The sequence below is a fragment of the Cupressus sempervirens genome, chromosome 3 (assembly GCF_028749045.1).
Source record: "Cupressus sempervirens isolate cs-2001-9-10 chromosome 3, ASM2874904v1, whole genome shotgun sequence".
Lineage (NCBI taxonomy): Eukaryota > Viridiplantae > Streptophyta > Pinopsida > Cupressales > Cupressaceae > Cupressus > Cupressus sempervirens.
In genome coordinates this window covers 1,088,734,925-1,088,747,207 of record NC_143120.1, presented here as the reverse complement: position 1 = coordinate 1,088,747,207, position 12,283 = coordinate 1,088,734,925, and the positions used below count along the sequence as shown (strand labels likewise).

Genomic DNA, 12,283 nt, shown 5'->3' with positions numbered 1-12,283 from the left:
TTCATAGATGCATACTATGAAATGATTTAGTTTTAGAATTATTTATATTTCTCTTATTTTTTAGTATATATATATATGCACGAATCCTCCACGAATCATAATTGGGAAAAAAAAAAATTCTCGAATCCACGGATCCGATTCCGTGCCCAAATCGGATTCGTGTCACGAATCGGCAACTATGAAAAAAATTAAATGTCTAACAAATTAAAGACAGCCTTCAAAAAATTCTCAAAGAACCCTTTATATTAATGGAATCATTGCATCCTCAAGCTGTCCTCCCCAACGTCACAGCCTCAAAAAATAAAAAAAAATGACTTGAGATGACATTGGGATGCATAATATTTATATGCCCAAAATCATAGTGTATCCAAGAGGAGATCCAAGTAATGACAGTAGTAGTTTAGATTCAATTTCTTTTTTATTGTCCTTTTTTTTAAAGCAGCAAATGTAAGAAAAAATCTAACACCATCTCAACATTTTGATCAATCTCAACAAGAACGGTTATACAGTTTGTGATGAATGTTTATGCACTGCTTGCTCATATTTCTATTTTCTCAACAAAGATTAAATACTAAGGGGATTGGATGAGCTTGACACCATTGATATCTTGGTACGAACCATTGCACCAAAACCACGAGGTGCTAATGAAGGCCGTCCACCAGGATCATAACATCCCACCATGCTCCGCAATCTAGAGTCTGGGTTGGATGTGAGCCCATACGGTGGGCCCTCCCTTGGCCGTATGAGCCCCTGACGAACACTGCAATGTCGGTGTTGCCACCCGCTCAGAGAATCGAACTTGTGTGGAGGCTTTGATACCACATGGTATGAACCATTGCACCAAAGCTCCAAGGTGTTAGTGAAGGCCACCCACTAGGATCATAACATTGAGTCTAAGAGCGGGTGGCAATGCCGGCATTGCAGTGTTCGTTCGGGGCTCATACGGCCAAGGGAGGGCCCACCGTATGGGCGCACATCCAACCCAGAGTCTGGACTGTGGAGCGTGGTAGGATGTTATGATCCTGGTGGGCGGCCTTCACTAGCACCTCGGGGTTTTGGTGCAATGGTTTGTACCATGTGGTATCAGAGCCTCCACCCAGGTTCGAGTCTCAGAGTGAGTGGCAATGCCGGTGTTGCAGTGTTCCTCCGGGACTCATACGGCCAAGGGAGGGTCCATCGTATGGGTGCACATCCAACCCGGAGTCTGGACTACGGAGCATGGTGGGATGTTATGATCTTGGTGGGCGGCCTTCACTAGCACCTTGGGGTTTTGGTGCAATGGTTCGTACCATATCTTATAATAAAATACTCTAAAGACACAAAATAATGGATTTCCATCCTCATGCGCATAAAATAAATAGAAAATGTTTAATTTGCAAAACTAAATATACATTAAATAAACCTACTATAGTTTGGATCAATATTCCCAAGTCCTAGTGCTGTACACCCTTGTCATACATACTCCAGCTATGGATGACAGAGAATGATTTGTATTTTTTTTTGATTGACTCAAGAATGATTTGTATTATTCTCAATAATGAATTCTTCAAATAAATTTAAAGTGCATAAAAGCACAGATTTATTTTCATGAAAATTGTTTATAGATATCTCATTAGCAGAATGAAGTTATAAGTATCCTGGATATTTTATAGCCACATACAATTGTCCTCTGCATTTAATTGAGATTTTCATAATTTATCTTCTCCCTTTAGCAGCTGTCCTCACTTAAATACTGTTGTAAACCTTGTTTATTGATCAATCTTCAGATTCTAGAATCTTGTAAGAGTATTTAAGTGCAACTTTCTGTAACTCCTTCATGGCTCAGCCACAAGTACTGTTGATCGGATCATAGCAGAATTGACCCACCAACTGTTTCCAACATCTTTCTTTTGGCATTGTGTTGAATTTCATTTCTTGCTGTTTTTTTAGGAGGAAAATAAAGAAATGGTGCAAAGTTTCTTAAATTGGAGATAAATGGATTTCTATCTGAAGTTGGATTAAATGAACAGAAATATTTTTTCTTTTCTCAAAATCAGTGTTAATACTAAGACATGTAATTTTTATTGCCTTTGATTTAGGTGGCATTGCTATTGTTTGAGACACTTTTACTGCTTGGTTATTTTGCATTGCTTCATCGTGGTAATCAAGCTGTACTTCGCTGGGGGAAAAGCCCTACAATACTTCACAAGGTAAGATACTATATTATGATTTTTTAATGGTGTGCATAAGTGATGATAAATGCATACTGACAAACAATTGGTTTTTTATTTACTTTCAACAATTCTGTTGTTGAGGATCTTGACCTAGTAAGGATCACTGTTACCAGACTCAAGGCTGGCATAGAATTAGCAGGCTGATTACGGACTATGATTCAACACAATTTTTTTTATATTCTATAATTTACAAACTAAAATATGATATATAAAGATTTTTTAAGGAAATGCAAGCTTTTTTATCCACTCTTTTAGTATCAACTTTCAACTCAGAAAATCAATTAATTGAAAGCTACTGTGATTACATACACATATGCATAAAATGAGTACAAAAGTAGACTTTAGTGGAAGGAAACAAATTTCTTAAATATACAAAAAAATCTTGTGTTTTTGCCTCTTTGGTGTACAAAACTCACAATTTAAGATATTTTTGGCTAGATGCAGAAAGAAAAAATTATTAATAAAATTAAGTGATTGAATTTCATTTGGAAAATAAACCAGATTGCCAATTCTTAGTTTAGGATAAATACATGTTATTGTGCTTGATAGTGTAGACACTAAAAATTGTTCCATCGCATGTGCGTGTTATTTTTACTAATTTTTGTCTCAATTAGTTAAATAATCTTTATTATTTAATTAATGTGTCATTCTTTCAATTCAAATTTTAAAAATTACCATTTCTTTCCAAATTCTCATAGTTAAATAATTTTAGTTTTTAATTAGCTATTTTTTTTGGATTGGTAAAAGGCCTAAGCCCTGTTTTATATAGAATATTGAATTGCATTAAATCTTTTTCACATTTAGGCATTACTTGAATGCTGAGAGTCTTATAACTCTTCTAGGACTTATTGTCCTTTAAGAGATTAAAACAATTATTCAATTTCAAATCTTTCCTTGATTATACTTGCTTGAATTAAAGCTTTCATCTTTTTGTAGACACCTCATTCCATAGTTTCTTCATATCATTCGTTCTTTTCCTGCATAACTTAGTCACTTGGCTAAGATCAATGTTAGTCCCATTATATTTCCATATGTAAATGCTTAAATCTAATAGATTACTAATTGTGAGAAAATATCATAATTGTTTGAAGGATCAAAGAAAGGAAAACATCAATTAAACCTCCCTTCAATTTGTTAGTTAAATTTGTGTAAAGGAATGAATATTTAAATATTGTATATCTTTATTTACATCTTAATTTCTTTTTTTATTATCTTGAATTTTTCTTTTGCTAAATTCCAATTTTTATATTTCTTTGCAGGTGGATTACGATTTTTTCAATGAAAGGATTTAAATTACCTTGTTATTAAGTTAGAGTAAAATGATCTTTTAAAGGAGAATTTCACCTTGCCCCCGAATTTGCTAGAGAATCGGCCTCACCATTCCCTTCTCTATAAATATGTTGTATGCAAGCTTCTTTCAGTTTATCCATTAATATTAGAGCACATTCTAATTTTGAATTGAGCTGCCACTTAGGAGTCCTTCATTTTCTGATAGCGTTTAATGTAATCTGCAAACGTCCTTCTATAACTAAGTTTTTAATCCCTATTTGTAGACTGAGATTCAATCCTTTAATTAAAACTTCTAATTCAGCTATGTTTTTCGATACTACCCCTTTGGATTTAGCTATCCATTCTCCATTTGTTGAGTGGACGATGCCTCCTATTCTTGCATTCCCAGGATTACCTCTTGAGGGACCATCGAAGTTTAATTTAGCCCATCCTCTATGTGGTGGATCCCATTTACAATTTGGTCTTGCCTGCTTGTCTGCCTTAGGATATAGCATGGGAGGATTTATCAGATAGTGCCAATTCTGCCTCATTTCTGCATCCCATTCTGAAAAGGTACCTTCTTCTTTAATTGAATGTTTAAGTTCATTATTTATATTTTTTATGATACTTGCCTCTACTTTGTTCAAAAAGGAAGGTATTGACAAATCTTCATTAATGAAAATTCTACGATTTCTCTCCTTCCAAATTTCCCATAGTAAGATGGATGGGGATGCCTTCCAAAGGTTGTTGTAGATTTTGGAGTATCCATTATTGGGCCAGCTTTTGAGGTCATCCCAAAGATTGTTTAAGAGAGTCAAATGCCAATTTAGTTTGTTACATAGCCAAAGCCAACATGTTTTGGCGAAGGGGCAATTAAATAATAGGTAATCTGTTGTTTTTGAGTTGTTTTTACATAATGGACATCTCTAGGGTCCTTCGAAACCCATTTTCATATATCTATCTACCATTAGAATCCTATTCTGGATAGCTGCCCATAAAAAGATGCCCGCTTTTGGTAGGCATGCTGGATCTTAACATAGAAGGGATATCTATTGTATTCCATCTTTGTGATTCGGTAGTTATCTCATATCCTTTTTTCACTCTATATTGTCCATCCTGAGAGGCTCCCCATATAAGTTCTTCCTCTCTATCTTTATGGTTTGTTGTTCTTTGATTGATGAATATTTCATATTGCTGTTTTTCATGTTCTCATAAATTCCTATCTGAAACTGATCTCCATATGTATCTTGTTGATTGTGTTGATGTGGAGATGGTTTGGTAATCGTATACTGAGTTACTCCATAGATTGGTCAATGTATAATTTATATTTAAGGGGAGATTTAGGTTATCGGGGGTTGGGAGGCAATCCCAAGAGTCTTCCCAAAATAGAGCAATCCTCCCATTACCTATATCCCAAGTAAGAATATTATTGATAAGGGTTCGACATTGCATCATAAAGTTCCAGGTTCTAGATCCCTTTGGAGAATTGTTAGAATGAAATAAGGATGTTGGATCAAATAGAGTTAGAGGTTTGTGATATAGAATTTTTGCCCATTTTCTATCTTTCTCATGAAACATTCTCCATACTAGTTTTGCCCCCAATGCTTCATTTTGCCAATTTATATTTTTAATACCTAAACCTTCTGCTTCTTTTGGTCTACACATTTTGCCCCATTTGATAATTGCTTGTTTTTTCTTGTCCTTTATCCCATTCCAGAAAAAAGTCCTCATCTTTTGGTCTAATTTATTTTTAACTCCTTTGCATAGAGGAAGATAGGACATTTGATAAGTTGGAATGGCTGTTAATACTGATTTTAATTTGGTTGCTTTTCCTGCTTTAGTTAACCATCTACCTTTCCAATTCTCCATGTTTTTATCAGATTTCTCTAGAATAGGTTGCCAAGACTTAGATTCCTTGTTACCTTTTTCAAGTTGTACACCTAAATATTTGCAAGGAAATTAGCCTTTCTTGAATCCCATGTATTGACAAATTCTACTATTCCTCACTATTGATTAAATAATTTTTATTGTTAAATTAATTATCTTTCTCAAGTTTTAACTAAATGATCATTATTATTTAATTAAATTGATTCTTCTCATTCTTTCCACCTCAATTAAATTTAAATGTTTATTTTAATTATTTAATTTACAACTATGTCTTCTATAATTGAATAAATCATTTACTTTATATTTAATTATTCCATCTCCCGAAAGCTGACTGAAAATTAAAAAAATATTTATTTTATTTATTATCTCATGCACAGTAAATTAATATTTTAATTATTTTATGCTAATTGTTCCTCTAGTTCCACTTCCCTAACACACACTGACTCTTAGTCTAAAGAATTCATTTATCCAGTGATCTCTTCAATCAGTTCACTTGACTAATCAATCTCCTTAGTCTTATAATCTGTCAATTCATTCGTCTGTCAATCAACCAAGTTACGTCAACAATCAATTCTATAAGCAAACAGTCAACTGCCAATCAGTCTGAGTCATCTGTGCAATCAGTTCAGTCCTGATAAATCATGGCCATTCATTATTAGTCTGTGCCCCTTAATCTGAACCAACCAATGAAATCCAAAATTTTATAAAATGAAAAGTGATTATATTATGGATTGTATATGATTTATTCGTCTAATATTTCTTTTGTTAGGAGTAGGATTTTGTCCATTGAGGATGATTTCTTATGGATTGTCCTCTAATCTTGTAGGTTGTTGATTCCACAATTTTAACCCTCCTATAAATATCATTGCACATACCTTACAAACAAAACCCTTTTCCTGTTTTAGGATATCAATTTAGCAATGCCCCTCGTCTTTTTTCAACACCTGAAAAGAATATGAAAATGTATTTGAACAGCCTTGGACAAATTTATCCATTCTTTTTGATTGATGGTCTACAAAAGGTAGAGAAATTCAAGAAGTAGCTAACAACTTGGTGATCCTATCTAGGATCAATGATCTTCCGAATTGTCATGAATCTTCTTTCATCATTCTACTTTTTAAATTGAATTACCTCCTTTGCCATATCAGATAACCCATGGGGACTTTTCCCTCATCAACCAATCTTACCTCTCTGACTTTTCCTTCATCAACCAATCTTAGTACTCTGACCTAAAGCTTTGGGATTTGCACAATCTCTTATGCGTCTACAAAAATGCATCATCAAACACAAGATATGCAATGTTGACCTCATCCATTTGATTAGAGAAAAATCACTCAACCCAGTTTAAATAAAAAATGTGTTTGAAGTTCATCTGTTGAGCACATTTATTATTTATGATAGATTACAATGAAATTAATCAAAAGACATGCAGTCTACAAAATGATAATCAATTGGTATTCAATATCCTCTTCTCCTTAAATAAGCAATTGCAAGGTCTTTCTATAACGGAAATGATTGAGAAGTAGAGACAAAATCGAAAGTTACTAAAATATTCAAACAACTTAAAGAACATAAAGTTACTAAAAGATAAGTGACAAACTTAAAATAAAGTTACATGACTATTATACTTAAGTACTATAATATTAGTTTAATAACCTCCCTTAATGGTCATTCTACTAACTACCCTACAAAAAGATGACATAATGTGCATGTCATTTGACCATAAATACTTGGAAGGCCGCCTCCTTCAATATGACTAAGTATACCATAATCCTTCCAACATGATGTTAGATAACAAAGCTATCCCTCCCTTCATCCAGAGACACATATCAGTTTCTTAAAACTTCACAGTTCTGGAAAACAGCGAGTCTATAAAAAATTGTCAAAAGCAACAACACCCGCAATTTTGTGAAACAATTGTCAAAAACTTTTGTAGTAGAACATCGCTCACCCTAGAAACACTATGTGCGACACAAAACAAACTGCAAAAAACCATGATTTTATCCAAAAAATTGTCAAAAACTATTGCTATAAGATGACACCATGATTTTGTGGAAAATGGGCAAATCTGCGATGCAATGTTGAAATCTCACATGATTTACAAAATCGACAAAGTTTTCATTTTATGAAAATGGATAAAGTCGCATGAAATCAGAAATTTGGAGAACACCCATCATGACTTTTTTTTTGAAAAAATCAAGCAAAACCCTTCCATGACTTTTTGTGGAAAACCAATCAGAAAACCCTCTTAGATAAGAAAAATCACAAATTTAGGGGAAAAATAGCAAAGCAATCGTTGTTGACAATAATAGAGAACCCTTGCATTTCTTTTTTGGTGAGAAAATGGTAAAGAAATCTGTAGAAACCACGATTTGTGTTAAAAAAACACCAAATAGTAAATACTGAAAGCTTTTGATTCTATTAAAAGATTGAGGCAAAAATCTTCTGAAATTATCCTTACAAAATGCTAAAAAAATCCACAAATTTTGTCTTGTAAGAAATCCACCAAAAAACTCAATGATTTTTGTTTTAAAAAGAATTGGGCAAAAAATTCTAGAAATTTAGGGTAATTAAACCACAAATTTTATTCAAAATTCACATAAAAAACATATTTTTCTCTCATACCATAAAATGATAATTGATTGATTTTCAATATTAAATAAAGGAGAGAAATACTTCTTAAGTAAGAACTTACAAGATCTTTCCGAGAAGGAAACAATCAAGAACTAGAGATAGAATAAAAGGTTACTTACATGACCATTACACCAAATATTATAATATTATATTAACAATGTAATGCCCCCTTTTTGAAATAGATTTAATAATAAACAATAATAATAGTTAAAATATAAAAGGATAAAATAAATAATATAACATGATTTAAATTTAGTTAAGTTGACGAAGGGTCAAAAGGGATAAAATGAAAAGTCGCAACTCCCTCAAACATCAATTATAAAAAAGGAGAAGGTAACTTCTGTTGGAAGGAAAGAAAGGAAGAGAAAAGGGAAGACATGATTCAAGAAAGAAAGGAAATGACCACTTCAAAAAGCAATGTTATGAAAGGTTGTGACTCTTTCAAAGGGAAGCAATATGAAGGGTTGTGACTCTCTTAAAAGTGGTAGTTATGGAAGGTTGTGATTCTTGCAAAAGGCACCAATGATGAAGGGGTGTGGCTCTCTTAGAAGCTGGTAATTATGAACAGTTGTGACTCTCACAAGGTGAAGAGTTATGACACTTTCGAGGGGTGGTACTATTGACAGGTTGTGATGTGACCATTGCAGAGGTAGACATGATGGAGAGGTGTGACTCTCCCCCATATAGGATGATATAAAGGAGAAGGTTTCAGTTTGGGAGGTCATTCAAGAGAGATCAATGTGGGGACTAATATATTATTCTCAAAGGCAATAATGAATATTGTTGACTCAATTCTTATGAAAAGTGGCGATCCTTTACCAATAAAGTAAAAAGGAGATTTCATTCCAAGCATTGAAGGAGCATTTAACAATCCTCCTCCTTCCATTAATCATTAATCCCTCAAAAAATCAAGCAACCGATCAATCATCAAAATCAAGCAAAAAATCATCAAATTCACATAAACTAATCACTTCATCTTGGGATCAAGAAACCATACAATTTATCAAACTAGCTTTCATTATATTGTCATGCTTTAGTCATGTAATCACAATTACTTCATCATAACTCAAATCATCAAATCAAAGGAATTCATTCGATTAATCAATCAATTCAACAACAATTGAAAGAACAAGCAATCATTTTCAAGATACATTGACCTTTTCTAAGTCAGAAATCACAAACAAAAAATCATCAGATGGAAGGAAGAACAACATTCAAAGCAAGAAGATAACTTCCAGATCGAGCGTAGAATGATAGTAGACATCTGATCAATTTGGTACTGATAACTTCTATATCGAGTGTAGAATGATAGTAGACATCTGATCAATTTGGGGCTGTTATTACCTATAAATATTGTTTATATGTATGTATTTATATAATGTGCACATGTTTGTGATAAATCTATTTATGAATGCCCATCATGTATGCAATGAAGGAGGTGCAAGGAAGAGGTGAATTATGAGGCTGCCATCTAAGTAGGCCACCTTAAGTAGATGTCCATGTTGCCTGCCACTTGGGCCAAGATGGAAAACTCACACTCTTAGGCTTGGATGGGACAATCAAGAAGTCCTCATTATGATCTCCTCCCATATAGACAATGATGGCTATTGCTCTTTGGGGCATGAGGCATGGATAGGGAAAGCAAATACAAGTAACCAAGTATGCCATCTTGAGTTGATGCCCATGTTGCTTGTCACTGCGGCCAAGAAAGTGAGTACCTACTCTTGAGCTTGGTTCGAGATACCTATAGGTGGACTTATCACACTTCTTCCTCCAAACCCTGATGTATTTGAATAGTAATATAAATATTGTATGAATACTGTAATGTCCCCACTTTAGCAGTTGTCCAGTTGTGAGACCATTAGCCTATTTTTGCATGGTCCCGAAGGCTAACGAAGAGGTTAGTGGGATCTTGAGATGTTTTGGCCTAGTCATTTCCAGTTCGGGCTAGAACAAAGTTGATTTACATGGTGTTGGGCATAATTACTATTTTTAGTAAGTCAGCAGGGCATGGGTGATGTCAAAATTAGTGATTGGGTTTGATGCTCTTTGATGAGAGCTTTCTGACGAGCTATCACTCATATTATTTCGAGTCCAATTACTATTTTATTTTAATGCCTGAAGTTCATTAAAGTAATATTTAAATTAAATGTGAAAATAATAAAGTGTTACTTCAATATTATTCATGTTGGGTTGTGTGTGGAAAAGGGAAGCCCAAGGGAGACATAAGGTGTTATTTTATTTTATTCTATTTTAGAACACTTTATCCCACATTGCTTGTGAAAATATTATTTCGAGTCCAATTACTATTTTATTTTAATGTTTGAAGTTCATTAAAGTAATATTTAAATTAAATGTGAAAATAATAAAGTGTTACTTCAATATTATTCATGTTGGGTTGTGTGTGGAAAAGGGAAGCCCAAGGGAGACATAAAGTGTTATTTTATTTTATTCTATTTTAGAACACTTTATCCCACATTGCTTGTGAAAAGTGGGTCAACCCTATGAAGTAGAAATAAAAAGGAGAGCTTGTGGCCTTGTTTGGCAGGTGGGATATAAGAAGAAAATTGATGTGTGAGTTGCAGATCCATTCTTGGCATTAGAGGACGTCTATCCTCTCTTGTGACATTCTAGACGCCATTTCCTTGGGGTTTGGCCTTTGGAATTCATTGTTATCAGCTTCATTAACAGGTAGATTGGGCGCATTTCTAGCTACAGGCGGATTCGATGTTTGCTCATATCATTCTTGCTTCTTGTCCGATGCTTATGCCATTGCGAAGGGATGATTTTATGAGGGTCTTGGACTGATTGAAGGCAGATTTTACTGTAGCAGCCTGTAGCGCGACACTATTCATATTACTATAGCAGTAAGATGGGAAGTCATTACTAGAAAATTATGTTATAACGCTGGAGTAATTAGTGAGTTGAAAAGGTTGCTATGTATTTGATTTTATTAGTTGAGAATTAATATTATTTCAGCAGTAGTTCAATCTTTAGTTTGCATATTATTATAAATTTCTTCTTGTTCTTGTTATGTGGTTTCAAATCTATGCAAAGACAAAAACAAACAAACATTTTATTTCTGGAGCCATAAAAGGGTTTAGACATTTAACAGAGAAATTAAGACTTGGATGCAAATTATTTGACTAAATTCCTATCAGTAGTTGGTTTAGTTTTTGGGCAATTCTAGGGTGCCCATTACAATGTTATCAGAGCTTTAAGTCTTGCCATCCTATGGAAGCCTTACAAGGAATTTGGAATAGCAAGTGTTTGACAAAATGTCAAAACACTAAAATCAGAAATAGAACAGGTTTAGAATGTATGTTTGAGCATGCGACAAAGGCCATTAACTTCCACCATATCAGAGCAAGACAACAAAGATTTAGACTCATAGAGCGAGCAGTCTAGTTCATCCATGCAGGTGGACATAGAATCCAGTCATACAGACACAGGATATATTCTTTGAACAAGACAATAGTATGGGTGACCGAGATGACAAGAATACAGGATTAGGCGGAGGCAAGAATGCCAGTCTAGATCAGGAGGAGGTAATGTTTAGACGATTACTGGTTATGTTAGAGGATGGGCAACGTATGCAACAGGAGCAGAATAGGCGAATGGATATGATGTTGCAACTTCTGGCTAGATAGATGGCCGTCAATATTAATCTAGGTGATGCAAACAATGGAAATGGGGGCAATGATAATAATAGAGGCTGAGGCAACAACAATGGTCTTGAGAATAACATTAATGGTAATAATAATGGACATGGTAATAATGGGAATGAGGCTGATAACTTTAGACATGTTGCACGCGTTGCTCAGATACTGAGCTTGAGACCTCTTCTACCCACCTTCGCACCCAGAGATCTGGTTCAACCAATAAATGAACCGCAGATTACCGAGTTACAAAATCAGTTCAGGAGGGACTGGGGGGCTAGTGGACCGGAGTTTCAGGCGGATATTTCCCTCAAAGATTATATGGACTCGAGGATGAGGCACATGCCTAGAGCAGGAGGGAGAAATCAAAACTTTGAGCTGAGAAAGAAAGTTGGGAAACTTTCTTTACCTTACTATGATGCCTCAGGGAAGATGACTGCACAAGCTTGGGTGCAGAAGGTAGATATATACTTCTAGCCGAATCTGATGCCTAAGGAGGAGGCTATCAAGTATGCGGCTATTCATTTGGATGGCCCAGCGAATGAGTGGTGGCACCATGGCATGGTAACCTTGGGGCATAATCAGATCACATCTTACGAGGAGTTCATTGAAGGACTCATA

General features: G+C 34.5%; 1 protein-coding gene across 4 annotated transcripts in view; it reads left to right on the top strand.

Moving 5' to 3' along the window:
- LOC149570565 (uncharacterized) overlaps positions 1–12,283 on the top strand; it is a 133,620-nt gene that overhangs the window by 102,642 nt on the left and 18,695 nt on the right. For all 4 annotated transcript variants that reach the window (XM_089823152.1, XM_089823153.1, XM_089823151.1 and 1 more), the window contains exon 8: positions 2,079–2,189. In XM_089823152.1, the coding sequence (XP_089679278.1) occupies positions 2,079–2,189 (111 nt within the window). The remainder of the gene's footprint in view (positions 1–2,078; positions 2,190–12,283) is intronic.